The 18,579-nt window shown below is 33.3% G+C and overlaps 2 protein-coding genes across 2 annotated transcripts; one reads left to right on the forward strand and one right to left on the reverse strand.

Annotated features, from left to right (window-relative positions):
* Positions 1 to 696: 696 nt before the first annotated feature.
* Positions 697 to 18,003, reverse strand: LOC105322908 (cytochrome P450 20A1). The gene is made up of 11 exons (XM_066073063.1): positions 17,813 to 18,003; positions 14,345 to 14,394; positions 12,648 to 12,817; positions 11,439 to 11,584; positions 11,025 to 11,192; positions 10,747 to 10,822; positions 4,340 to 4,516; positions 2,685 to 2,805; positions 1,581 to 1,692; positions 1,321 to 1,385; positions 697 to 1,087 (listed from the first exon to the last, which is right to left on the reverse strand). The coding sequence occupies exons 1-11, from the start codon at positions 17,882 to 17,884 to the stop codon at positions 838 to 840; spliced, it is 1,407 nt and encodes a 468-aa protein (XP_065929135.1). The 5' UTR covers positions 17,885 to 18,003; the 3' UTR covers positions 697 to 837.
* On the forward strand, positions 6,726 to 10,557 carry LOC105331890 (uncharacterized). The gene is made up of 5 exons (XM_066073060.1): positions 6,726 to 6,909; positions 7,252 to 9,249; positions 9,389 to 9,626; positions 9,851 to 10,075; positions 10,238 to 10,557. Exons 1-5 carry the CDS (start codon positions 6,790 to 6,792, stop codon positions 10,417 to 10,419), a joined length of 2,763 nt encoding a protein of 920 aa, XP_065929132.1. The 5' UTR covers positions 6,726 to 6,789; the 3' UTR covers positions 10,420 to 10,557.
* Positions 18,004 to 18,579: the final 576 nt, after the last annotated feature.

The raw sequence follows: 18,579 nt of genomic DNA on the forward strand, positions 1-18,579 counted from the left end.
ATATTATAAGCATTCAGATGTTCAAACTATAGCTGTTTGCGGTCAACCCGAAATAGCAAAAAATATTTGTGCTGCTCATGTTGTTGTACTTGCTGCTTTGTTGTTGGGTCTGCCCTGCTTGGCGACCCATGCTGCTTTTACTGACATATAACAATCTAAAATAAACAGTAAAATGAAATATCGCAACAAAATTTATTTTAACAAAGTTAAAGTATTATTGAAATCTGGTTAAACATGATAAAAGTAAAAACAAATCTATTTAAAAGAAAACTAAGAAAAAAACAGGTCGAAGTTTTAGATTTTTGCATTGAAAATCTAACTTTTCAGGTAGGAGCTGATATACTTTTGTATGAAAATATAACCTCAGTGTTTCTGCGTGCATACAGAATTAGATTTTTTCACATTCTGAAAATGAGCTGGTGCTGCTAAATTGAGAATACCAATTCGCGAAAATATACATAATACGAAAAATATAAAGTTTAATGGCTGGGTGTCAAAAATATAAAATTCTTTCTATCTGCAGAACAAACAGAAGAAAAAACGAAGCAGAAGACGTAATTTAGAAGGAGAGGAAAGAAGAGCGTGAAATTTTGCAAAGAAAAATTGGAAACTTAAAAATGAAGTAAGTGAATAAAATTAAACACATTTCCAATTATCAATTTTTTATCACATAAACAACAAAAATAATTACATACACATAATGAAAATATCACCCTTTCACGAAATAAAATAAAAGATTAATTAGACATATTTATTATTTTTTATTTATTTTGATGAGGTCCTTAAGTCCTGATGATACAGATGAAACCATTAGGTGATATGATATGTAAACACATTTTATCTTTCTTGCAAAGTAATCCAAATTTCCTCCGTTGGGTGAGTAACAAAGCCAAAGGTCTGGGTCACCGTTTGACACCCTACCATTTCGACCTTAAACTTCCTCAGAATTGTGACCAGTCCAATTATTGCTTCAACATATGCAAATTTGTATCCAGGACATATCCTCTTGCCAGCAAATCCAAAAGGCTGGAATGCAAATGTTGGTCTGGATTTTGAATTTTCAGGACTGAAACGATCCGGGTCAAACCTGAAAAGACAAATACTATTTAAAAACCTTTTTCACTCCATGATAACTGGTATATTTTTATGGAGACTGAATATATTCTTTAAATATGTTGATTGTTAAATATATTGATTCTCTCTAACAATCATGTTTAACAATGTCTTTAAAAAGGGACAAATTACCGGTATACATTTTACATCGACATCAATCAAAATGACGATTCCTTGATGTCTAAAATTCCTCATTCCTTCACTCACCTGTGTGGTTGAGGAAAGTATTTTTCATTTTGCAGACTTACACCAAGAGCATGGATAACAGGGGTCTAATAAAAATTAGAAAACAAATGGTTATGAAGCATATTGTTTATCAGCAAACACAGTTATATTTAAAAAGTCTCTTTATTTATTTAATGAGAAGAGGAATTGTCAAATATCGACAATGAGCAAAATTCTCTATATATACCTATCAAATTTCCCTTTCCTTTTCATATTCTTTAAGAAAATACCAAGTGACTTACATTCTTGGGAATTTTATGTCCTCCAAGTTCTGAGTCGAAATCTTGATATCTTGCGACCCAGGGGGCTAGCACAGAACATCGTAATGTCTCATCAATTACCTGGTGTAGATATCTGTAACAACATCAACTTTAATTAGCTATATTATGTGCAAAATTCTACATATATACCTATCAAATTTCCTTTTTCTTTTCATATTCTTTAATGATATTAATATCAGGAACATTCATTCATTGGCACAGAACAAAAACATAAACAAGTATCTTTAATGACACAACACGCTGCAAAAACCAAGTTAACATTGTTGAAGTTCGGCCCAATGTTTACGAACACGGATATAGCGAAATATCGGATACAAGTTTTTTTTTAATCCCCGGCAATATAATCTTTGCAAAATTGTACGGTTATAACGAATTCGGATATAAGGAATTTACGGATATAGCGAAATGATTTTGAGTCCCGTAGAGGTGAATAATAACGAAATTTAACACTTCTATAGCGAATTTCTTTACAGTTAAAAAAGTTTTCACTACTTTTTAACATAATGGTTTGGGGGGATTTATTTTCTACTTTTTTTAGATTTACAGACCAATCATGAAAGGTATCAAAAGAATGTATTTTCATTGTATGCCCCTATTAGCAAAAACCGCCGTCTGGTGAAAGAAAACATGTATACAGTGAATTTGCTATAGTCATTATGACGATTTCGTTATACGGATATGACGAAATAAGGATATAACGAAGTAAATCCACTGGTACCTAGGACTTCGCTGAAACCGAGCTTAACCGTATTTGTAAAAATGAATTGGTTAGCTATAAACTTTTATCGATTTAGAAATAAATTATTTTCACTATGATAAATTTAAAATTTAAAAGAAAGTTTTAAACCCTTCTCTTTAAGAAGATGCATGTGGTCTACAAAAATGACCACAATTTTGCCCTCTAAAAGGAAAACAGAGTTTAAATAAAAAATAATGCCGTTCCTGTTATTCAATGGCAAAAAAAACTTAAGAATTGTTTTTATTGAGGCAGACATGCTTGTATGCATTTACTTTCTTTTAGAGATTTTCTCTTGATTCATGTAGTCATATAGTTACTAAACATACACTAGCTCCTTAATTGTCTCTGGTTCTACATCATTGTTACCAAGCAACTGACTTATTTCCCTGTATACTTTATCCTGGACATCTTGATGCTCCGCCAGGAAATACACAGCCCATGTTAACACTGGAATAAATAAATAGTATACCGATATTTATGTGATATATTTAAGAAACAAGGTACGAGTTTTTGTGAATGTTGCAGATCTAGAATAACCTCCGATGTCGGGAAATGTTTTGACATATAAAAGCCGAGGAGCTTATCCTGCAATATTCACGATAACAAGAACTTTATTTCTATTCTACTAACAGCCCAGTATATCTTAAGGTCGTCTTTCCTATGTAGAGGCGTTATAGATCATTTTGACGAATTTTGCTCCGTGTAACCCCAACGGTTTTGTTAGTTATGTTTACATGTGTATGGATCAAGGAAATCACATGCAGACGACAGAATTTTTCTTTGGATTTTTAAAACTCTTCACTTATTTCTAAACTATTTTTAAATCATATTCCTAATAATTTAAGGCAGTTTAATACGCTTATTACTTCTTCTACACGCTATATATTTTATGTAAAAACACGCAGTGAAAATGTGCTAGGGAGGTCCTAGAAACAGCCGCATTGATCTCTAAAAAAAAATAAACATTTGAGGCAATACACATCGTTGTGACTAGAACTAACACATTAAATTGACATGGTTTTTAAACCTTTTACGGTTTGAAGTTGCACTTTCATGATCAGAGCAAGACAGATAGGTATTTCCGATCTGATAAATTACTGATGACGTTCGTGGTATATTGGAAAATAATGTTTGCGGCATTTCTTTGATCCTGGCAATAACTGTAATAATAATAAAATAATATCGAAACATTCGTTCTACCCTATTGGTGTTTCGTTTTTAGTCCCCTACCGGTTTTCACCGGAGGGAACTATAGCTTTCCTCTGCGTCCGTCAGTCCGTCCGTCCGTCCGTCCGTCTGTCTGTCTGTCCGTCCGTTTGTCTGTCCCACTTCAGTTTTCCACACTTTTTTCTTTATGCGTTTGAGGAATAATATGAAATTTGCTGAGCAGCTTCAAAATGTCAAACTACAGATCAAGTTTACACTTTTGTAGCGTCTTGTTGACATATTTTCGAGAAAATTAATTTTTTATATTCATTTTTTTTACTGTTCTGCATAACAGTGCATAGTTTTCACAATTTCCACAAACCGGTAGGAGACGTGTATTGCTTATGCAATACTCTCAGAATGCTAGTTATTTTTGGAATCATTGAAGCATACACAAAAAGGCTGTGCTTTTTATTTTTATCCAGATCTCCGCATTCAACCAAAACCAGTGAATGAATATGAATACATGTACGTGTAGATAAACAATCCATTTAAAGGACAAACAATTTTTTATGTGTTTAACTTTAAACAATATCTTATTAAAAATTAAATAGGATCAGACAGCAGGCATGGCCTATTTTTGTCTATTCCTTAATGTTGTGTGTACAAATGCAAGTAAATAACATAAAAGGATTACAAAAGGGCCTTAGCCAATTAAATATAAGAATATAAAAAAAAACATGCAACATGAAATTGTATGAAAAGTTGAAAAGTTGAAAAGCTCTAGAGCACCAAGATGCACAGTATAATACATTTGGTAATCCAAGTATCTTACTATTCCCTGTGGTATGGAAGCTTCCTATTACGAACGTTAACGCGTCGCTTGCTATCAGTTCCTTGTCGTCTGTACTATCTAGGAGGATGTCAATTAACAAAGCATCATCCGTGTCTTTTCGTAGCTGTTTACGGTTGGATAACACCTTGTCTACCAACGCATAGAGCTTTCTTTTAGCTAAGGTAAAAAAAAGGTGTTTAATCATATCATTATTATGTAGGTAGTCCTTACATGATGCACTTGTTTAAATAGAATTGGTTTTAGGTATACGCATGTTGTTATCGATAAAAAGGTAATTTTTAGATGTCTAAATCATACTTATTGTAACGTTTGATGCAACAGATCAGATTCTTTGTACCAGTATTACAACATTTCAAAATCTGTTAACAAAATCTTTTTAATTGAATAAAATAGCTATCAATATGTTTCGTTAGATCTTTAGTATCAAATCGATTTGGTTGTAATTCATCATGGCGCAGTGGTTAAAGACTCGAAATGCAGTATCCGATATCGTATCTACCTTTCGTTTTTGTTTTTAGGCCAGCATTTTTTGAAATTTCGATTTACAAACCCGCCGACTGTGTTTTTTAAAAAATGGGAAAAAAAATAAAAGACCTAAAGCTAGCTTTTATTTTTATTTTTTCCGCCGATTTGAATTTTTTTTCTATGTAAGAATAAAAATATCGTATTTTAATGCATATCACGTTTAAGAAAATGGACCGAGGTGTTTCCGATCATTAAAAACGTTGTGAAGGAAAAGGTCCGAGTTCCTCCGATCAAAAGCAGCATCAATAATTACGTAACATTTTTATGTGTACCAAAAGGTCAAAATGGCTGCTGCCAGCACTGGACATGTGCAATCATTTTTTAAGTTAAACTTTCGATGCATCGAAAACAAATACACATTTAACACAATTCGTGAAGCTAAGGAAGAGGATACAGTTGGCAACTTGATTAGTACTGTCCTGGACACAGATTCAATTGACTGCATGATGATAGATCACGTTGTCAGCGGACTAACAGAGGACTCTGCCACATTTCAAACATCCTTAAACACGCCAATAGAGGTTTTAAAACAATTCAACTTCAAAAGCATTATCGTGAATTTAGTAAAGAAAGGGAATGAGAGATCAGATGCAAAAAATCCTGTTAATGCTTTCCAAATCTTGATGGATGCAAGGAGACGCTATGACAAATACCCTCCTCTAAGGTACGTTATTTAATCATTTTCATTTAGTACTTGGTTAATTAAAATCGCAATATATGCATAAAACTTTGATTGATAAATTAAATTGTATTAATGTAACGTGCTTATAAAAAACAAGCACGTATGGTCGAATGTATGTAGTACCGGTACATTGATCGTAAGAGAATGGATTTATGTACGAGCTGTTTATTTTTATTTTCCCTTTAAACCGAAAGTAGAAAATGTAACATGTTTTATGTTGATTGTTCATTTATTAAAACAGGGAGAAAAACACGGAAAAAGACAGACTGTTTAATAATGTCATTGAGTCATTAAAGAAAAGACAAGTTGCTGCCCTTTAAAAAGGACTACAATACGTGGACTATGTGCATATGTGTTTCCAACGAAAACGTGAAAGCCGTAAGATTATCAGAGATTCCATCGACTCTAACCCCCTGCTTTTAACCACTAAATTTGTACGTTGTATCATGTATAGCCCTGACTTTTTATCTCAAGAGTTTAAAGGGTTTATACTTCTAAAATAATTATAATCTATATAAATGAAGATTGCATGTATAGTATCAGGCATTCGGCGAATTCTACTATTTGCGCACACAGTACGCTTCGCATTACTTTGTTAACTATGCAGTGACAGCTTTGTGTAAATTAATTTCCTATTTTGATGCATTTTTCTTGAGATTTTAATTTTTATACAGTTACATAATTATTCAATCATCTATCATATACAGTCACAAAATAACTCAATCATAATTAAATGCTTAAAAATGTTTAAGTACTCTAGCTTCGCCTACTGTAAAAGTAAAGTTAAGCTACATGTGTATTCGGAAAACAACAAAACAAATTATGCTATTTGAAGCCAGTTGTAGTTTCGGCATAATATTACCTTATTTCATAATACTGAGAGTTCATATCACATGCCGATCATTTCTTTAATAGGAAATCTTTGTTTCTGTACTGTTTACCGACAACTTTACAATTACGGCGCCTTTGAACTTATGTGTGCAAATGGCATGGAATTCCGATCCCGATTCAGATAAACGTGTTCTAGCCTGGTTCCCTGAGCTACCCATTACGCAAAGGAACCAGGCTAACTCATGCGCAGGCTGAATTTTCCCCATAGCATCCGGTTTAACCTCGCTTATATATTTTCTGCGTGGACCTCAGGGTCCACGCAAAAGTTGGATTCTCTTCTCACCAAATAGAAAACATTGGCAGGGATGTTGTTAACACAATAACAAACACCATGTGGTTTTTAGACCCATTCATTGACAAACTGAAGGATCGTAGTGTTAACATCCCTGCCATGTTTAAGGAACTTACTGGATACAGAAACATAAAGAAACAACATCAAAAAGCTCCACAGGTACGTAACAGTTTTGAGGATATATGACTTAATTAAAGTAAGCTTGCATAGTCCATCCACATGTTATTCTATAATTCATGATACTGTAATTATAATCCATATTATTGTATTATTAGTATAACAATGATACTTCATTTAAAATATTATTAAAAGTTTGTTTGCGTTTATGAATGTGTACAGTGTAATGATAGAGAAAAAAACTCAAATAAATGTGTATTGGTTCTTTTTTAAATGAAAATGCAATGACTATTGAAATGTGAAAAAAGACAGAAAAAATTCATTGACTATAATAAAATGATGATTAAACTTTACATTAAAAATTTCGTAAAATATATTTTACAGTTGGTGACCTCTGAACTAAAGGAAAAGACAGAAAACCTTGCAGAGCTTCTGCTTATTCCATGGATCTTATGCAAGGATTTTGCATCATTCTACACAGGTGTCAAGGATCTTGTAACAGGCCTGCAGAAATACTTGTCATATATGTCTGGAATGAAGGAGAGAACTGCACAGAATCTAAGAAAATCAGAGCCTGTGAGAAGTTTTAAAGACAACTGGAGTCTCCAAAAAGTTGGAAAGGTGAAGGATGTGAAGGATGAATACAAGAAACTTGATGATTTTTTGAAGAATGTTGCATCTTACACGGCAAAAGACTTGATCGACTTCGAACCAGAGGACAAAACTGAGCGAAGGAAGTGGTATGATAACTTGTACTTATCTTTTGACATTTCATTGTTTACCTACAGATATGGTAACTATCTGGGAAATGTGAATTTAGTGTGGAAAGTAAATGAAGAGGACACTCAGCAGTCGACATCTATGGAAATTGGGATTGTGAACAAAATAAGAGAAAGTATACCTAAATATGCTACAAGACAAATGCAGAAAGACTTTATTCTCAAATACCATAAGCATTCAGGGGGAAGTAAATCAATTTTGAGAAACATTTATCAATTTCTTACAGACTATGAGTACACACCTGAAAATAAGCAAACGGCACAAATTGACCTGCGTACTAGTAAAATTTTACTGGAACTAGACGACACAGAGTTGATCTTTGATCTTCGTAAGAATAATGGAAAGACTTGTGATCCCAGACTTGAGCCATTCTGGAGTGAACTAGGGAAATTCTTGGATGAAAAGTCGGTGGTTCATGAAAGGAGGCATACAGACACCCAGTATATGCCCTTTGCTATGTCTGTAGAAGACTTGCGAAACCAGATTATCAAACGCTTACCTGAAGGAACCCCAGCACCTTCGACTTCTTGGATTAGATTAAACTTCTGTCCTTCAAATCCGATGCACAATTCTGCCCAAAATTATACAGGAAAATTCAACGTAAAGTTTGCGGTTCAACAAAGACTTCTGAGAGTCCAGCATGCTGACCTACCTTATGGAAAACATCAGTTTTACTTATTAAAAGATTTTGCCTGCAAATGGAGAGACCATGTTGTTTTACAGAGCCTGGATGACAAAGCTATTGTTCCAATTGGTGAACCAGGGCAAGCAGTGTCAACTGGTGTCAGAGCACATCATGGAGGACTAGTTTCAGATCCTAGGCAAAACTTGGCCCTTGATCATGATTTCCATGTGGCTGGAATTGTTCCAAGTGTTTGTTTTGTTGTTGATGTTCCAGAAAATTCCAAAGACAGCTTTTACAATGGAACAGTACATGTTACTGTAAAAGAAAAGGTGTTCGAACCATCATCTCCTTTGAGACACAGCACTGAAACAATTTCCATAGTGCGAAAGTATTTTTCACACAATGATGTTGACATGGAAAAACCTATTCTATTGAGAATAACTGATGGCGGTCCTGATCATAGAACCACGTACAGATCTGTGCAGTTGTGTTGTCTTCTTGAATTTATTGCATTGGACTTGGACTTTTTTGCTTGCATCAGAACAGCTCCATCAGCAAGTTACTACAATCCAGCTGAGCGATGCATGTCTACTCTAAATATAGCTCTGCAAAATGTTGCTCTTCAGCGTGGACGAATGATTCCTGGACTTGAAATGCAGACAAAATCATTTACCTCTTTGTCAAAACTAAGAAATGCTGCAACTAAAAATGCATGTTTAAAGAAGGAATACAAGGAAGCTATGTCAGTACCAATTGAAATTTTGAAAGAAAGATTCTCCAGGCTGAAATGGAAGGGGGAAAGTGTTGTCGTTCATGATGCTGCACAGGAAGACATGATGGTTGATCTCTACAACATCTTTCTTCTGATTGATGATGAAGTGAAACCTGAACACGTCTCCAATTTGAGGATGTTGAAATCAGAAAAGATAGATGCATTCCTAGCGAAACATGCACAATCAAGGCACTACAGCTACCAGGTATCATATTTCATACAAGTGATTTGTGTTTATTAAATGAGTTTTAACAATTCTGTTACAGTTTACTAAGCATTGTTTTCAAAAGTTTCATTTTCATTTGTAACTGTACCAAATTGAGACATCTTTTGTATATTTACAGATTAAGAAGTGTACAGAAGCTGACTGTGCATACTGCACTTTGAACCCCCCACGCCTTTCCCAGGAGATGCTGAAAGATCTCCATTTCATACCTGATCCTGTCTTGAAAGAAGATGGTGTGTTTAAGTCTTTTGAAGAGACATATGGTACACCGACTACAGATAAAGATCGTCCTAGTCTGCAGGAAAAGGTGACAACAACTGAGCGAGACAAACAACTGAAAAATCTCTTGGTTGCGAGTGAGTATTTGACATTATTAAAAAAAAAAATTTACAAAAATAAAATTATCTAAAACGCAGATATTAAACTTTTATGTTAACTTTTGCATTGAACTGTCAAGGAGATTAAGAAATTGATTTATGTAAATTATTTCTTTATTGATGTGCATGCAATTATAATTATTAAGTTATAAGCAGAGGTATTTGATTAAGACATATTCTTTAAGTATTTTTATTTTTTGTAGCCAAAGTCAGAGATTTTGTTGTTTGTTGCGAGTGTGGCAAGCGTAGAGTTGTATATTCCTCCAGAAAGCTTAGCGCTGCTGAGGAGAGGGCTCTTATTAGACTTCAGGAAGAACTACTGTACATCTGTGGAAGTCCGCTGTTCCCTGGTGGAGAATTTCAGGATAAGATTGTAGTGCGAGAAGGGATTAATTGCCAGGCGCCAATAGAGACAACATACTATGCAGGTATAAAATGTATCTTTTTGAAATTATTTGAAAATGAACACTGTTAATCATTACTAAAATCCAGTGACAAACAACAATTTTTGAAAACCAAGCTAGATATTATAAGAAACATGCATCATGTGCATTAAAAGTTGTGGTTTTAAAATTGACAATCTTTTGCAGGAAAAACACAGCTATTTGATGGAATATGCTTTCATTGTGGGGATATTGAACCAACCACATCCCCAGAAATAGAATCCTTAAAGAGGAAGCATGGGATTGTAAGACCCATTTGCAAAACCTGTTTGCAAATGGGCCACCCAGTTGTGACCAGAAATTGTTTAAAAAAGCAAAAAACAAAATAAAAAAATAACGGAAACAAATCTGTTTTATTTTTATTTTTTTTCCCGACAGAGATTTTTCAATCTTTTATTTTTATTTTTTTTTCCTCCTCCTACCGAAACTTTTTTAAAAATATTTCGTAAATCTAAAAATAAAAAAATGCTGGCCTTATTTATTAAATTGAAATTTTGTAAACCATATCTTTGTCTCCAAATTTGCATATCTCCTCTCCTATTTGACTATTTTTTTAAAATTATTTTTTGCATTTATGAGATACTTTTTAGAATTGTAGTTAACCACCTTAAATTCTATTTTTTTTGTCAAAAGGGACCAGTAATATTTCATCATACCGTCTTCAAAGGCTTTAATTCTTGGACTTCCTTTTTCGGGAATATCTACTAGCCGCCTTTCAATTTCAGCCCATGCCTACAAAAAGATATAATATAAAAACATTTACATTTAAGCACATATCCAAAGGTATACTGTAAACAGGAAAATATTAGTTCCTAAAAAAAAAAAGAAAAAAAAAGACGGAAATAAGACAGTGCGAATTTAATTTTGTATACATTTTGTCGTGAATTTCAAATTTCAAAATAAAACGTTTGCATAGGTTAATGTAAGCACATACTATGTCATAATTATGTCTGATTTCTAGGATCTCCTCATCTGTAAACGCATGGCTGTCAAACAGGTTGACCAAGCCCAGCTTTAAGGCAAAGGCAACCATATACCGGGCTACAGGGACGTGTTCTTCTTTGGGTAAAGTGGACCACTGCTTAACCAAATCGTCCGACTCCTCCAAAAGTGAAAAACAGAAGTTATGTGTGATCCAGAATCTAATATTCAACTCACTTCGATTTTTTTTTTTCAAAGTGCGTAATTATTTAAAGTGTTTTGCCACCATCCTATATAATTGTGTTAAAGACAAACTCAATAATATTTAATGTGCCAGAAAACAAAAAAATAAACCTTGTTATACATTTCTCTAGCTAATTTTCAACTTAAGATAAAGAAGAAAAATGAAAGAAACTAATTTTTTTACTTCCTGAATTCTTGCATAATAATGATGTAAGTAGTTTTGATTGAAGACGGTATTGTACTGCTTTCGTCGGTTCTTCCCATCTTCTTTGTTTGCATATTGTATGGATTTTTCTCCAATAAGAGGTTCAATCAATTTAAATAGGGATACTGTAAAGGAAAAAAAAAACCAAAATATTATTGTATTATTTGCATAATGCATATAATCATTAAATATAGCGGTCAACATAAGTATTAACATCATTTACCACTGTCTTCGTATGTGCTAGAAATACAAATCCATTTTTGTTTCATTAATTATCTTTTTGAAAATTCTATCGTAGGCAAATAGCTTAAAATGAGTGTGTTCAACAGGATTACATGGCGTTGTTTTGTGCCGTGTAGTAATTCAGTCTGCATTACTTTAAATATCAATGCCCGGATCTAGATTGAGTAATCTTGGAAATTTCGAATTTCATAAATTAACGCAGAAAAGTGTCGTAATTATTTATTGGACCCCCCCCCCCCCTCCCATGGAGAGAAATTAAACCCTCGGACCATCCCTAGAAACAAAAATGAATCCGCGCTTAAAGGACAAACGCCATTTTAGGCACAAGCGGGGTTTGCAGGATGTAAAAAATCTAAAGGTGTCAAGAATTTCCATTGGACGTACATATCTAAAAATAAGTCCACTAATGAAACACACTGTTAATATAAGTAGTCGTTTATGCAGAAATCAATTACTGTCGGTACATGGTCAAGCACAGGAATCGAAAAACAATTCTTATTCCTTAAAGAGATCCATATTAAATAACATCCTACTAAAATATTAAATTAATTTAAACCGTTACTGAAAATTAGAATCAGTGAGCATCGTTTCAACGCACTTTGAAGAAAAAATTGCGTTAACATTGGGACCAGTTCAACGCGGTTTTTTTCCAAGCTGCTTCAATATCGTAGACATTAACGCACTTTGAAAAAAAAAAGCAAATAGAATAAAAATAAAATTAAGTGTATTGAATTGGTCTCTAATTTGACGCAATTTAAAAAAGGAAGAAATTAAGTGTGTTGAATTCTTCCCTTATTTACCGCACTTTGAAATAAATATTCAAAGTGCATAATTTTTTTTCAAAGTGCATTGCCACGATGCATATATTACTTATTGTATATTTTTAAAATCCTAATAATTAAATAATAACAACGCACTAATATTTTGTTTATTTTAACCCCTGACCTGGCCGATCAAACACTGCAGAATGTTGCTTAAACAGCTCCGGTGAACAGATGCTAACGACGAATTCCTGGCCCATCCAGAACGCAGTGATGTCGCCATATTGTTTGTGGAGATCATTCAGGTACTGGTGTAGACTCCCTGCTTTTGCTATGTCTCCTAAATTTCCACCCCTATTTTGATGTTTCATAGTTCCTATCTTAATGATTATTTTGTTTTATTTTGCACAATACTTAATTCATTACCCAATAGCTTATATCAAGCTAAAACGTTTCTTTTGCAAACTGATTTGAGAAAATCCTTTGTGGAAAAAGTATGACATCAATAATGTATGACAACAATAATGTGATAAAAATATGCTATAACCTAAATAACTATTGAATGTGTAGATCAACAAAGGTGTGTTGCTCTTTTGTAATCAATGAATGGTATTTTTGTGCAGTTGTTATATAGATTTTCACTCATATGTTTGTATCATTTTAACAATTTTGCTAAACAGGTTAGAAACAAATTGTATGTTTTATCTTTAATCTTACAGTCCGAAATTGTGTTGTAAATAATATAACAGATTGTTTATGATTGGATAGTGAAATTTTTTTGAGAAAGTTTGGAAATTTATCAGTGCCAGATTAGCAGACAAGGGATTTTTAAAAATGTTTATATAATCCTCCATGAAAATATTTGTTATAAAAGTTTATCTCGTACAACCGTATTTGATCGGCGAATAATATTCAAAGAATGATTTCTTATTACTTATATTTATGTAATTTTCAGCAATTGTACTGTGTTCTATAATATATCAAAGAATAATCTACGAAATACATATATTTTAATCTATACACTACATAATTGAATAGTTATTTATCTCACCCACGATTACATACTGGAAAATAAAAATATTCAAGGTAAATGAACCATTCTTTGAGTATTATGAGGAAATAATTTTCGTTGGGGCGGGGTAAAATCTTATAAAGCCCAAAGGACTCTATGATAGATTTAATCACGTCTGACTGAAATGATCACCTCACTATATTCAATATATGATTCCTTTTTTATAATATTTATATAATTTTCAGCAACTGTAGGATTAGATATTGGAATATTTACGGGTATAAATATGTGATTTTCATTTCTTTATTTATATGGACACTGCTTGCGTCCCAGCAATACGGTATTTGAACTTACTGAACTGTAAGTTACAGAATCGATTCGTAGTGTTATCACAAATAAATACACGGAAAATGTTAATATTTGTGCTCTAAAAAATCTATAAAAAAACCCCCACCAAACCCCTTACCGAAGAGTTCAGTGTATTTTGTTTTGCAAAACCAACGTGATCGTAAAAAAAGAGAGAAGAAAATCGGATAATCGTAGAAATAACCGGGTATACGTTACTGTACATGTATGTTTATACAGTTATTTTTCCCTGGGTTATTTTCGTCCTTCTTCACTTAGCTTACAAACAGTTTCGCCCCGTTTTGAATTTGCCCAGACACAAGTTATATTATATATATAGAGATATAATTTGAGCCAATACAATTCGCCCAGTTTTAAATTCGCCCGTAGTGAAGGAGGGCGAAATGGGCGAAAATAAAACAGGGGAGAATAAGTGCTCAAATACAGTATTTTGAAGAAAAATATTATATTATGTTTTGAATTTCAATTAAAGAAGAATGGACATGACTATTAACATAACTTACTCTTTGGTTGCTGGATTAGGTCCAGGTATTGTTGTACTTCGCTTTCTTCTCTGAAAAAAACCCAACAACAATTGAGATAAAAAATGCTAATAGAATTTTTCGTTGTCGGAGTTTCAGATATTATTACCATTGTGTAAACATGATAATAAATGTTCAAACGGATGATAGTTTGGTTTTAAGTTTTATTGAGAGAATGATTACTTTACTTATCAACATAATCAGATTCTGTTCAACATGCTTTCAATTTTTTTCTAAGAGAGATATTAAATCGGAAAGTGAAGCACCGCACGAATCTACGCGGTAAAAGTTCAATAAAAACTAGTACTCTAATTGTTATCGAAGAATTAGAGGTCTTTCCACCTTAATATTTTTAAGGAATTGCTAGATTGCTCAATAAGGTTTACCAAAAATTATCATACCTATGATATATGTTGTACTATAAAATAGGAAAACTGCAAGACCATAAATAATTTTTAAAGATTTTTTTTTTATTTCAAGCCATTTCTTTAAGAATTCCATGTTGTATATCGTAAACATCAACTGATTTACTTTTCTGAATTTTTTTCACTTACTCTGAACAAAACTGAGTCAAGTGAATATTCTTTACACAAGCATATAGACAGAAAACCTAACAATAGAAGAGAGTGTTCTAGAGGCTAGTTGTCATTGTACAAAATGAACGGGTCGATTGTAAAAACAAGTTCTACTTGAGTAACCACAAGATTTGATGTGATACCCGGCTGACCAAATTGAATACCTTATATTACGCAATCCAGCAACCCGTACTACAATTAGGTATTTCAAAAGATATGAAAATTCATTAACAGACTTCCAAATGAATTTGACCTTTGACCTTTACGTAATTTTGTTTGGCCAAGGTAGACGCTTCGATCCCAAGTGGTCCGAACTCTCTATGATAGATAGTACAAAAGTTCGAAGTGATTTTATCAAGTTTCAATACTTTCAGGGGCAATAACTGCTAGAAGGGGGCTCAGATCCTTTCGGTATGAATAGTTTGAAAAACCCTCTAAGTGTACTAAAGACATTGGTAAACGTTTCAAGTCTCTACCACTGATGGTTTCAGAGGAGAAGCGATAACAAGCATTTCCTTCTTAAAGGGCAATAACTCTGTAATTGTTTCAAGGTAGGGGCTGAGTAGTTATATTTCAAAATGTCTTATAATGTTCTACTACATCCATTAAAAAGTTTTCTCTACAACTCTTGACAAAAGAGATCTAAAAACTCATTAATTAAAAGATTTCCAAATGACCTTGACCTTTGACCTTTATGCCATTTTGTTCGGCCAAGGTAGCCGCTTCCATCCCAAGTCGTCCAAGGTTTCTATGATAGATAGTTAAAAAGCTGGAAGTGATTTTATCGAAGTTTCAATACTTTCAGGGGCAATAACTGCTAGAAGGGGGCCTCGGATCCTTTCGGTATGAATAGATTGAAGAACCCTCTATTTGTACTTAAGACATTTATAAAAGTTCCAAGTCTCTATCTCTGATGATTTCAGAGGAGTAGCGATAACGAGCATTTCCTTCTCAAGGGCAATAACTGTTAGTTCTAAGAGTTTTTTGACAAGGGGTCAACTGGTACCCTAACTTTTAATGAGCAATTACATAAAGTTTAAATTGTTTGAATAACCCTTATAGCAAAAAAGTGACCCCGAGGTATATAGAAAAAAAGAAGAATATAAACATAAAGAAAACAAGAGGTCTTTCATCTGAAAGGTGGAAAGACCTAATTACACACGTGTGATGGGGTCAAAGCACACGAAGCCTGGACGGCGTGTGTATTAAACTACTGCGAATCTCTCGTTCACTCGCGCGGGATCTCCCCGTCCGTTTACTATGGATGCATTAATACACAAATCTCAGTATATTTCAACTTTATCTCAAAGAACACCAATTCTATAATGACAGCCGTTTTTGAGTTATGAAAGTAAAGCAAATTTCATCATTCAAAATTTTAATCAACATTTGTTGTTGACCACATTTAGCTATGTGAAACAGTAAACATTGATATGGCTGTCAACTTTGTCAGCTGTTTACTCAGCAGATAAACTGTTGACCTTGATCATATGAAGCGATATATATACAGTGGTAGCAACGTTACAAACGACACGCACGATTCTGATACATGAACGATCGCGCACGATACACGAACGATTCCGCACGAAACAGGGACGATCACTAACTTACTGTATTTTCACGATATACGAACAATAACGATAAAATACGCAATCGAACGATTCTACACCATTAAACACGCAAAATCAAAATTAATCTTTAAGATTAGAATTCTGGAAACGTATTGCTTTCATTTGTACTTCAATATGTTTGTGTTCTATTGAAAAACGGCATGTGCAGAATCCATGCACTGTTTTATATTTTACGAGTAAACAATTTTACATAGGATTCATACATAATTTTTTTTTATTTGTCTCTACAACGAATATTAACTTCTATCATAAATTAAAGAAAATTAAGTGACTGTAAAAAAATGAACATAATGAATAAACTACACGAAATTAGTTTTATACGAGTTGATGTTTATGTAATTCGATTCTCTTATGTGCGATTTAACTATGCGAGATACAGGTTAAATTGTTACTTGTTCCATAGAATTTCGATGTCACACTCATAATTTACACCTCATAATTGATTTAACTCTGTTTATTCTAAATTTTAAAGGTATAAATAAATTTTATTTCAAACGAATGTTTATACAATGTACCAGAGATGAATGCTTGCGTATCGTATTCTCATTTGAAAGAAAAACGAGGGGAGTAATTGTTTAGTTTTAAACGGGAAATGGGTAAGCTTGACCGCATTTATTCAACGTGTCGCTCTTTTTAATATGATTAAATTTATGTGTCACGAAACAGTGGGTGCTTGATATAAGCTGATTACAAAATTATGCAAACGTAACACGACCGAACAAAGGATTGAATAAGTTGTCGAATTACTTACTAAATGTATCTAACTACGAAAGAGAGAATATTAATTAACAGATTAGCGCTGACATATACATGAATGTTAATAACTGTCATTGTTCTTCTATAAAAAATGTGTTAAATTTACAATTTTGTATAGTTTTAATAATATTTGTCGTTTTTTTTTTGAAGAATAAATCCTTGCGTTCCGTAAAAAAAGGGTACAAAACGAAAAACCGCACGATCACGAACGATCACGCACGGTAATAAACGCAAATAAATTTTCCTGATACTCGCACGATCCCGCACGTTACACGAACAATCACCCACGTTACACGATTGAACGTTTGAAAATATTAAAACATCACAAAAGCTGTAAAGTTTATGTCAACATTTCTGGTTTATAATTTTGCGATTTTATATTAATGATATTGCTAATAAAAGAATAGATACATAATTGCTGAGGTGATAAGAGGAAAACTGGGATGTCCTTTGTTAGGTCAAGTATAACAATAATGAAAAAATATTACCGGTAAGAGGAAAGTCGCGGCCAGGTATAAACCACACCCGAAAACAGCAACAAAAGCCACGAAGTACAACATGTTTCTATTGTCCGTCTTTTAAAAGACAATTGGTATCTATATATATTTTGATACCGCAGGTTGTGTTAATAGCTCGAGGCACATATCCTATTAAACTTTGTGGATGCCTGTACGCATATCATATTTTGCCAACATTCTTAATGTGCATGGTATTTAAAAAAAATGAAGATTACAGATATGCAAATTAAATAGATATGCACACAAAAAACAACGTCTTTCCCTCGTCTCTCTATATCCCGATATCTAAGAGTGACCTGTTGAGTAATGTACTGTCATGTAGTTCATAGCACATCTTGTGTTGAACTTTGTGAATACCTGGACAGTTACAGGTATGAACTGCATTGATCACATGCCTCATTGCTTTCTGTTATATCTGTATGAAAATGTTTTAAAGAAAAATAGTCTGATTCCAATTTTCCTCCTATTAGGACCCTATTGAGTGATTAATCTGATATTCTCATGCAAAAGCTGTGGGGCAAAGTTGCTAAGAAAACCTATAATAAGTTCATTTTTTTCATGTTACAACCAAGTTAAATTCATAATCATCAAATTTGCGTACGTTTTTATCGGCTCGGTCATGTTTAAAACGTTACCTTTATAAAAAGTACCGACATAACATCAAATAAAGGAATTCAAATAATGAAAAATCGTTTCTTATTAAGAGAGAGAGAGAGAGAGAGAGAGAGAGAGAGAGA

This window comes from Magallana gigas, chromosome 10, assembly GCF_963853765.1.
Source record: "Magallana gigas chromosome 10, xbMagGiga1.1, whole genome shotgun sequence".
Classification (NCBI taxonomy): Eukaryota; Metazoa; Mollusca; class Bivalvia; order Ostreida; family Ostreidae; genus Magallana; species Magallana gigas.